The sequence below is a fragment of the Zingiber officinale genome, chromosome 7A, assembly GCF_018446385.1.
Source record: "Zingiber officinale cultivar Zhangliang chromosome 7A, Zo_v1.1, whole genome shotgun sequence".
Lineage (NCBI taxonomy): Eukaryota > Viridiplantae > Streptophyta > Magnoliopsida > Zingiberales > Zingiberaceae > Zingiber > Zingiber officinale.
The window spans coordinates 97,900,536-97,911,637 of NC_055998.1; the positions used below are offsets into that span (position 1 = coordinate 97,900,536).

Sequence of the window (11,102 nt, forward strand, 5' to 3'; positions counted from 1 at the left end):
ATTCTAAGCTAATCATGAAATTTGATTTGGATATTTAGGGTTGATTATGTGAACAATTGATTAAAATAGTTCAATTTACCGACAAATTTAATTAAAAATATGGATCATTTAATAATTAATTTTGGTGAAGTCCAAATAAAATTATGTTAATGCCCATTTTTTCTTTTTATACTAAAAATAATTTTAAAACTTATTAGTAATTTTCTCTAATTATTTTTTATATAAAAATATGTTTTGTCATGATTCTCTTTAGTCCCACTTCTGAAGATTGACAACACTGCGAGTGGAGAAACTTCTATAAATATTTTGAGTTGGCGACATTAGAAAACATACATTTCTCAATCTGTTTTTGGCTAAGATCAAATATAATATTTATTCTTGTCAGTTTAATATTTGATATAAAAATTAAATTAATTTTTTTATGAGGGAGAGTGTTATAGTAGCTTGCTGCTAAGGTTCTTGAGCATCGCCATTGTATTGCACTACTGGATGAGCCTGACACACCTTTACCAAGTTTAATTTATGGGTCTGGACCACTAATTTATGTGTATTCATGTATTATATTACACATGCAATATGTATACGCGATGGCTAGTGTATAGAAAAATTCCTAAATACATGTGCTTCTTCCCTAAATTTTAAAATGTACCTCATGCTAAAGTCCAAGTAGGCTAACACATGCCTCCGCCCTTGATTGAAAGTAAGTTTTAGTGTTATAATAATTACAAATTGTTATCATATGGTAAAAGACGATTCAGTCGCTCTCAGGCCCCGGTTAACTCGTCCTTAGACTAACATGAAAGAGGTAAATAACGGGAGGCTACTAACTATTACTGGAGTGGTCAAGGTATGGTTGGGCGCGTCAAATTTTGAGCTCATGGCTCAATGTGGTAACACCTCATGCCTTAATTACCACACCCTCCCGAGAGGATCGATTACAAACTGTTATATGGCAAAGGACGATTTGGTTGCTCCCAGCACCCCCGTGACTACTTGACATTAGTGTAAATGACTAAGGCATGGGGGAGGACATGCTCGGATCCACCGAATTTTGATCCGAAGACTTCATATGGTAATACCATATGTCTCAACTATCATATCACCCTGAGGGAACCGATTATATATAATTATAGTAGTTAGTTGTAGCGGTTATAATAATACTAAAATTAAGAATATTTTCAAGATAAAATATATAGTGGAACGTTTATTTGATTTATTCTATTTTATCTTTAAACAAAATTATTAGTTATAATTGCTTTATTATTAAAATTATTCTACTTGATTAACGATATTTCAATGCTGTCATAATTTTAATAAAAATAAAATTTATTTTAATTTTTTTATATGGAATAAAACAATCCTTTTTATTTTTAACATAAATTAAATAAAGACAACTATAGTTTATTATATATATATATATATATGGAAAAGATAATTTCCCATTAAATTGTCAATGCCTCAACTTGCTACAACTATGCACATTATTGCGTGTCTATTGTAGTCCACTGGGAACAGGGACGGAGAATCTTATTCCACTTGCATAAATTTCCGTATCTTTCTCACCAAAATCGATCTCAGCCGTCCATCACCAATCTCGATACGCGTATATTTTCTCATCCGAATGATTACGAACCAACGGTACCGATCAAGTCGATCCATGGTTCCTATCATCCTGATGGTCCGTTCTCGGTCCATGCTTTCCCGTGTGGCCCATGCAAATCAAGCGGCTCGCTTTTGCTGTTTCTCGCTCTTTTCCTTTTTCCTTTTCTCTTTTTAATTCTCTTTTATTTTATTTTATTGTTGTTTGATGGAGAGAAAGAGCGACTCCGTTCTTCAAGTTCAACGAAGCTGCGGATCCTGTCTATATAAGGAAGGAGATTGTTGGGAGGGGAATTGAAGGGTGCCGTAATAGCGGAATATTTGCCGCGGGGAGCCGCCTTTTCTTCCTCTGGTTCTTCGTTCCTGGAGAAGCTCTTCTCCTTCCGCTTTTGGTTTTTTTTTTTTTCGTGCACAGGTCAAGGTAGGTTTAAGATCTCAGATTATTTATTTATTTTTTTTTTTTTGGCTTTCTTTTTTCACTCGACTTCCTTGATTGTTCTTCTCCGTTTCACTTTTGTTTGCTCTCGCTTCATTTTTGTTTGATTTTTTCACGGTTTGCACTGACATTGGAGGACGAAAAGAAATCCTTATGGGATTTTGAACCGGGCCTAATTGGCAATTTTGATTTGGCTTAAAGGAGCAAAATTTGATTCCTTGTCGAGGAGAAGATTGGATTTTTACCCATTGCTCTTTCCTATGATCCTAGGTTTTGTTCTCTGCGATATCGATTTTGAGGATATAAGTAGTTCTAGTGGTGTACAGCTTGTAGAAGATTGGATTTTTATCTGTTTATTATTTTTGGTCGATATTCCATTTGTCTGTGCAAGTGGTTTGTTTGTTCAAGAACTTGTTTTTGACTTTTCGAAAGTTTTAAGGATTTACCTTTTTATTGGACATATTAGTCTTTCAATTGACTTTGCTACCATCTAACTTCATTCAGGCGCAGAAGATTTGTGGAAGAACTAGTACTTTGTAGCAATGGTTAGTTCACCTCCCATAAATGATCTCCCTGTCATGGTTGTTATGCTATCTGCGTGGTTGGCTATTCTAATTGTTTCTAAATGTTGTTTGTTTGGAAATCCATCACCATCAGGGGGAAGAGGTTCCTGAGTCTATGATGAACAGTTCGGTTGAGAAATTGTCTGTTGCTTATGACTCTGAGTCAGCTGGCTATCGGACCTCTACCAACTTTGGTGATAAGATGGTTAGCCATCATCTTGTTGTATATTAATTATTTTTAAACATGATTTATCAAGATCTGATAGTGTGTATTTTCATGCTCAGTATGTAGTTGAAGGATCTGAGTATAGAGGAAAGTCGTCTGTAAATGTTACAATTTTTGACCACTTAACAAGATCATGGTGTGTATTCACTTTCTTTCTTGATACACAATTAGACATATTTGTATTCATTTACTGACTTGGGCAGGATAATCCCGACTGTTCTTGGTCTGAAGCCTGTCCACGTGGGAGGCCACTCGGCTGTTCTTCTCAACAATGATAGGATATCGATTGTTAAGAAGGATTCCATGTTGGATGATAGCATCTGGTTTCTTGAGGTTTCAACTGTTTTTTTATTTCTAATCTTATGTTTCCTCTTTTGCCATGGACAATATCTTCATCTCATTTTCAATATCTTGCCTAGCCATATCTGATGGCAAATAGTTTTCTTTGTTCTTGTGCTATTTAATTTATTGAACGAGTTCTGGTCCATCAAGAACAAATTGACATCATTACTAAACATTTGTTAAAAGAATTTAGATGTTCTATTGTCCATTTTGTATTTTGACCTTGTGTTTGGTAGGTCGATACCCCTTTTGTTAAGGAGCAAAAGAAGGTACTTGGCAGTGAGGTAGTTGCATGGAGTAAGGGTGTCATTGGCAATGCACCAAAACCAATTGTTATCAGTGGTCCTTCTGGCGTTGGCAAAGGCACTTTGATAAGCAAACTTATGAAGGAATTTCCAACAATGTATGGATTTTCAGTGAGCCACACTACTCGAGCACCAAGAGAGAGAGAATTAGATGGAGTTCACTACCATTTCACAGATCGGATCAGTATGGAGAAGGATATAAGAGATGGGAAATTTTTGGAGTTTGCTTCAGTTCATGAAAATCTTTATGGGACAAGCATTGAGGCAGTTGAAGTTGTTACAGATTCTGGGAAGGTACTAAATTTGGTTACTTTTTTGGCAATTACATTCATGCTAATAATTTTGATATCTGATTTTCAATGGGAAATCTGTTCTGTGTTTCTTCTGTTATCCTTACAAGGCTTTATATTCTCAGAGATGCATTCTTGACATTGATGTTCAAGGTGCTAGATCAGTGAGGGCAAGCTCCCTTGATGCAATCTTTGTCTTTATCTGTCCTCCGTCATTTGAAGAGCTAGAGAAGCGGTTACGAGCACGGTACAAAAACACATTTGAGAACATTAGCTCTTATTTCTCCTCATGCATTCATTAGATTACAAAAATTTAGGATATGTTCTTTGATGCTTCACTTGGCTTTTGAACAGTGCAACAGAGGCTGAGGAGCAGATTCAGAAGCGACTAAGAAATGCCAGGGCAGAGCTTGATGAAGCAAAATCTCCTGGTCTTTTTGATCATGTCTTGGTGAACGATGAACTAGAATTATGCTATGACAATCTTAAGGTGCTGTTTCCCATTCATTCTAATATAGCTATGTTACTTGACCGTGCGTATATGTAACCAACATCAGTGTGGATCCAAATAGCTGATATAGCTAGTTCTAAAAATTTCTGCGCATGACAATATTGACATTAGGTGTCAATATTTTGGTGATGAATAAACATTCTAATGAAATTGTTTTCTTTTTTCCTTTGCAGAAATTAATTGCTTCAGATGAAATAGCTAATCCATTACATCGATCAAGTATGTCTCAACGTACTGATGCTTTTGAGTATCTTTTTTTTGATTTCTCAAAGCAAAGTTGTGAAATATCTTGTTCATTCAGCCATGAAGAACTTGAAGGTTCTTGTGTCTGATGTAGAAGTTAAGACAGATAAAACATTCCTTCTCCACTGTGATGATAATGATCAGTAAGTCATCTTGCACTCTTCCAGATTAAAATACCAAGAACAACCTATCTGGAAAAATTGACTCTTGGCTTGATATTTGCTAGGTTGTTGCTAGACATATCTTATCTTAAAGGAGGTGCGCCCGGACGAACAAGAGGACTCGACGTGTATCCTATTGAGCCATTGGGTGATGCTGTGAATGGTAGCACACAACTTTAGCATCCCATCTCTGAACCAACCGACAGAAGATATTCGTGCCAGCGCTGGCTTAGTTTTCAATTGATTATTCAACAGGATCATTTTTATTCATACTTATTACACTCAGATTAGTTTGCATCACAGTGCAATTTAGATGATGTTAAGAGTATTTTGCTGTTTTCCTTGGAGTGAAGAGTGTAGTGCTGTTGTGAGCCCTGCTTTACTAAATTCTAATTCTATGAACCTACTTTGTCCTCAATTCATCAGAGATAAAAGTGAAGGGGATAACTAATTTTGTTCCCATTTCTGTCTGATGATGATTTGATTGTGAACTTTTGCTGTTAGTAGCCAACTGTAGGACAATGCTGCCCTAACTCAAGTTGCAAGGCCTGACCAGGCAGAATTTGATAGACAATAAGGAATGTGCTCGGTTGGTGTTTGTGCTGGAGTAAGTTGTATGTTTCTTGTGAGAATAAAGGGCATCCAATCACTTTCGTATGTAAACGAAGGAGAGCAAAAATTAAAAGTACGTCTCTATTTTTTTTATATCAAACGGGTATAAGTTGTATATATATATATATATATATACCCCCTAGCGAAATTCGACATGGATTATTTGACATAGTCAAAATATAATTTTTTTAATCATCATCTTCTTTCACCTGCATGTAATAATGTTTTTTTTTCTCTTTTTTTTAAATTAAAATAAATAATGTTTCTTTCTCATATAATTACATACAATAATCATTATAGTACTGATTTTTAAAAGTGGTGTAGCTATTATAACGTTGTAACAGCTACTAAACAATAATTGTTACACGTTGTAGGAGCTACTATGTAGCAGTTATTGTATAACTATTGCGTTGTAGCAGCTATTATGTTATAGCTGCAATAACGTGCATCAGTTATTTGTAGATACTATGTTGTAGCAATTACTGCACCGTTGTAGCAGCTACTGTATAGTGACTGTTACAAGCTATAGCAGTTACTGTATAATTATAACAACTATTGCATAATAACTGCTACAAATTGTAGCAACTACTGTATAGTAACTGTTACAAGTTATAGCAGTTACTGTACAGTTATAGCAACTATTGCATAGTAACTGCTACAACAGTATAACATCAGTACCACAATGATTGTTGTATGTAATAATAGGAGAGAAAAAAATCAAATTTTATTTAAAAAAAAAAAGAGAAAAGTTGTTGCATGCAAATGAGAAAGAGGGATTTTAAAAAATAAAATTTTGGCCATGTCAGATAGCTCACGTTGAATTTCGCTCACGGTTGTACACGAAAAGTCGATAAAAAAAAAATTAAATTTTGGCCATGTCAGATAGCTCACGTTGGATTTCGCTCACGATCGATATATATATATATATATATATATATATATAGAGAGAGAGAGAGAGAGAGAGAGAGAGAGAGAGAGATTTGCGCACTGTACGCGTCGCGCAGGAGATCAATTAATAGTTTTTTTTATTTTTTTAATATTTTTAAATTAAAAAAATTAACATTTCCTTATATAAATTTTTAATACATTAATATATCCTCTCAACATATTACAATACTTAATAAATACTTAAATTATTTTTTTTTTAAAACCAAACACTATAATCTAATTGGGAAGCCTGAACCCTAGAAGTAAAATCTAAAAAAAAAAAATTTTGATACTATAACCCAAAGTCTGAACCCTAGAGGTAAAATCTAAAAAAAAAAATAGCTTTGATACTATAACCCAAAGCCTGAATCCTAGAGGTAAAATCTAAAAAAAAAATAGTTTTGATACTATAACTCAAAGTCTGAACCCTAAATAACTTTGATAGTATAACCCAAAGCCTGAACCCTAGAGGTAAAATCTAAAAAAAAATAGCTTTGATACTATAACCCAAAGCCTGAACTCTAGAAATAAAATTTTTAAAAAATATTTTAATTATTTTTTTAATTCAAAAATTAAAAAAAAATTAAAATCAGTTATATCATGTGCGTACGCATAGTCACGCACTGTGCGGGCACACATGATATCAAAAGTATCAGGGCTGATCCTACTAGTTTTTTGGTTTGAGTCTAACTTAGAAAACAGACCCCTATATTAATCATGCTACTTTATAGTGATTTTTTTGAATTAAATCAACAAATTTAAAGATAATATATAATACAATACCATGTACAATAGTCTAAATATTTCAATCATAACTAAATAGTAATGACAAACATATTGAAAATTGTCAGTTAAAGATAACTCGCCTTACAGTTTTGGCGGCAAAAATATTAATCAAGTCTGTATAATCAAGTTGATAACATAGTTAGCTCATTCAATCTTTCTTGTGACATGGTCGATCGAAGAAAAGTTTTGATAAGCTTCAACTTTGAGAAACTTCTTTCTACACTTGCTACTGTAACTAGTATTGTCAGCAAGATTTTGTAAGCAACATGAGCATTTGGAAAACAACCATCCATCTTTTTCAAATAATCTAATACATCAATAGCTGATTTTGATTCCTCTGGTAAAGAGCACTTTAAAAATGTTAACTCTGAAAACAAATCATCTCCATTAATGTCAGAACAACCATTATGTGCAAGAGAACTTTCAAGATTCTTGCAAGACCTCAACAAGCTTTCATCATCAGAACGTTGTAACCTCTCCACATTGAATAGAAAACCAAATATTTCCTGATATTTTTTAAATTGTGCAAATCGAGACTCAATAGATGAATGAGCTTGATCAACTATAAAGAGAAAGTAGTTAACTCTGAAGGACTCCTATGCTGACAATGTTATTTTTGTACTACTACTTTCATCAAATTATTTTTTTCTACGAACAACTCACTTTTCTCAAAATACTGCTTCAATACCCATTTCACTTGCCATTTCTTTAGCTTCAACCATTGCCTTATCAAAACCAGATTCTCTATACTCTTCAAGAAATATAATAATTTCTTGCAAGAGTTTGATAGCAGCATCAATATCCATATTTTCAGATTGAAGAAATTTACTCACAGTGTTAATTGCGAATAACAACTTATACCAAATTACCACACCAAGTAAGAATTCAAACTTCTCAAGTTCATATAATGCCAAGGACTCTGCTTCACTTTTTGTTTTGGGATCTTCAGTATCATTTGTTAAGTCAAGTAAAGCATCTCTAATTTGGGCAGTTTATTCTTTTATAGGTTTCACGCTCTCAACATGACTTTCCCAGCGTGTTTGTGACAATGGCTTAACTGTCAAACCCTTTACATGATCTTTAAAAATTCTCCATCTCTTCGTAGAAGAGGAGAATAATGTATAAATGCGTTGTATTACTCCAAAAAATGACATAGCTTGAGGACAACAGTTCACCATATCACATAATGCCAAATTAAGGCTATGACAACCACAAGGAGTATAAAAAGCTCTGAGATTTATTTCAAGCAACCTTCTTTGTACACCTTTGTGTTTCCCTTTCATGTTAGATCCGTTGTCATATCCTTGACCTCGTATATCATCAATATCAAGCTCAAGATGGATTAAAGCATCCTTAAGATGCGTAAAAAGTCCAAGCCCAGAAGTGTCATCCACCTCTAAAAATTCTATCCAGTATTTTTTCACTAATTTCTGACTCATCCAAACACCTTATGACAAGAGACATTTGCTCCTTATGACTAATATCTGGAGTACAATCTAAGATGACTGAAAAGTATTTTGCCTTTTTGACTTTTGCAAGTAATTTCTTTCTTACCTCACCTGCCAACATTTCTATCAATTCATTTTGAATTCTGCTACCGAGATATGTAGTATAAGTTTCATGGTCTTTAATACACCGAAGGTGCTCATTCATTATTGGATCAAACTCAGCAATCATTTCAACCATTTGCTGAAAGAGACCATTGTTTTCAACATAAAGCTTCTCACAACTTCCTCTAAAGGCCAAGTTATTTTTTGCTAGTCTTTGCACAATAGCAATTATCCTATGTAACACATGTTTCCAGTGTTCTTTTTCTTTGTTCGATTGTACCTGTGCTCTTGCATCAATTGTCTGATTCTTTTGCAACCTTCTTTCTAATTCAAGTCAATCAGTCATACACTCCATATGCTCCTTACTCGCTTCATGGGATGTAAGACAACGACTCAAATTATGTCAGTCGTTGTATCCTTCATTAGCTAAATGAGTACCAATCTTGTGCTTTTGCTTTTTGAACAGTTTACAACAAAAGCTAAAAATTTTGTCCAAAGAAATTGAATATAATAGCCATCTTCTATCATTTTCCTCCCCGTTGGACAAAATTCTTTTATAATGCAATACATTAAAATGTCTGTTGGTACTATCTTTTGGAAACAACGTACAAGCATCTCTCTTTGGACCTCTCTCCACCAAAAAGTCTCTAATTTTTTGATCAATATTATCCCACTTTCCTGGATCATCAGAACAAGTCTCTTGACTTAAAGTTTCATATTGAGCTTGCTCATCATCTTTCTCAAAAAAATTAGATTCATCTACAATGAGAGATTCAAGAACCTCTTCATTATTATTGTTAACCATTTCATCCATATTGACAAGTTCAAGCACTTTATCATCATCATTAATCTCATATCCTCTTCGTTTTTCAACAAAATTTCAGCCACATTTTTACTCTCTGCAAGATTGGGAGTAAAGTACTTATTGATATCTCCAGCTTGACTTTGAATTAATGATTCTATTCTCAGCTTTCTTTTCTTTTTTTGATATCCAGACATGTACTTGGGAGGCATGGTATATGAATTTGCTTAACAAACAAAGAAAATACAATTTCAAGTTACAGATAAATACTCAAGTTTAGTTAAGTTAAGACATATATATTCATATTGATATAAATACACAAATTTCCTATAACACAAAATTACAATTCACATATTCTACACAATACTAAGTTGGTGGTTATCCAATTCCAAAATCTAAAAATTAATTTCAAAATATTAATTCACTATAAAATTTCTCAATTCTAAAATCTACAAATTAATTTCAGCATCATAATTTAAGCAAGAGGTACAAAGAAAGATTTCATATATTATATATACTAACCTATAGAGTGTAGACAGTAGGTTTTACAATTTTGATGAAGTTCTCTACACTAATTCTGAATTTACGATGAAAAGCTCAAACACTCCAAAGTAGCAAATTAAATAAATTAAAAGCAATTCAAGGAAAAACGAACACAGAAGAATTGTCTTCACCTGACAAGGATCCATACAAACCAACGACCAACCATCAAATTAATGAAAAATCAATAAGAAATAGATGAATATTTACTATTTTACTTCAAAGACCAATAATCAATCCTTCAAGTTAAAAGGAAAATTAAACTACATTAAAAAAAACCCAATCTGACAACCTAAATACCTAATAACCTAATCCAACATGAAAATCGTCATCACTTAATTAAATCTAGACAACTAGCATATATTTGCGTTGTTCTAAAAACCAATCTTGTTGAAATTTCAACCATATAGATCTTTGGTATGCAGTATGTTAGGGCACACGAAGCAAAAACTTTGTACACTTGACAACCTAATAAATAAATCATCAAAATAATTTTTTGCACATTAATTAATGTGGAGAGATGGAGGAGCACTCACCGTGTGTAGCAGTTGAAAATTCTCAAAATTGGAAGTACGAATGGCAAAGAGAGAATTTACGAGCTTTTTTGCAGAGCTAAAGGGTTTCGGCAACTCGACAAGCTTTTTTGCAGAATAAAGGTTTTCGGCAGAGGAAAAGACATAATTTTTTAAAAATAAAACATATAGGTATTAGGTAAATAAGTTACGTGGATTGTAGAATATGAGCCTATTAAGCTATTAATTTTCATTAACACAAACTCTAAAAAGATGGACCCTAAAAAATATGAGGCCTGAGTCCATTGACTCTATAGCCTCATGCAAGGAGCGGCCCTGAAAAGTATATATATAACCTTAAGAGAGAGTAATGTTACATGACTCTCCACGACTAACTCGGATCATTGTAGTATCACTGTAGTATTAGAATTTTGTTGGAACAATACGACTTTTTGTCTCCCTGTAAACACCTTTTCATTTCCCTGCAAATATTCTTTAGTTTCTTTGCATACGTTGTTTTATCATACTGTTGTTACAATTCCTCAGTTTTATCATTTGTATATATTTTTGTTTGTTGTTTGTCTTTCATATAGAAAGGGAGCCTTGCTGGAACATTAAAATTGTCGTATGATCTTATGGTAATGTCGAATAGTGAAAATAATCTTTTATAATGTAGAATTATAATAACGTACAATAT

The 11,102-nt window shown here is 33.3% G+C and overlaps 1 protein-coding gene and 1 pseudogene across 2 annotated transcripts; both read left to right on the plus strand.

The window, feature by feature from the left end:
• Positions 1–329: 329 nt before the first annotated feature.
• On the plus strand, positions 330–509 carry LOC122003229 (annotated as a pseudogene).
• A 1,285-nt stretch (positions 510–1,794) lies between these two features.
• On the plus strand, positions 1,795–5,149 carry LOC122001855 (guanylate kinase 1-like). Of its 2 annotated transcripts, XM_042556816.1 has the most exons (11): positions 1,795–2,020; positions 2,540–2,580; positions 2,693–2,803; positions 2,884–2,960; positions 3,028–3,157; positions 3,403–3,765; positions 3,887–4,008; positions 4,116–4,251; positions 4,446–4,491; positions 4,574–4,658; positions 4,742–5,149. In XM_042556816.1, exons 2-11 carry the CDS (start codon positions 2,578–2,580, stop codon positions 4,854–4,856), a joined length of 1,188 nt encoding a protein of 395 aa, XP_042412750.1. In that variant the 5' UTR covers positions 1,795–2,020; positions 2,540–2,577; the 3' UTR covers positions 4,857–5,149. The 2 variants fall into 2 exon arrangements, with proteins under 2 accessions (XP_042412750.1, XP_042412751.1); XM_042556817.1 differs by lacking the exon at positions 1,795–2,020 and having other exon boundaries at positions 2,049–2,580.
• The last annotated feature ends 5,953 nt before the right edge of the window (positions 5,150–11,102 follow it).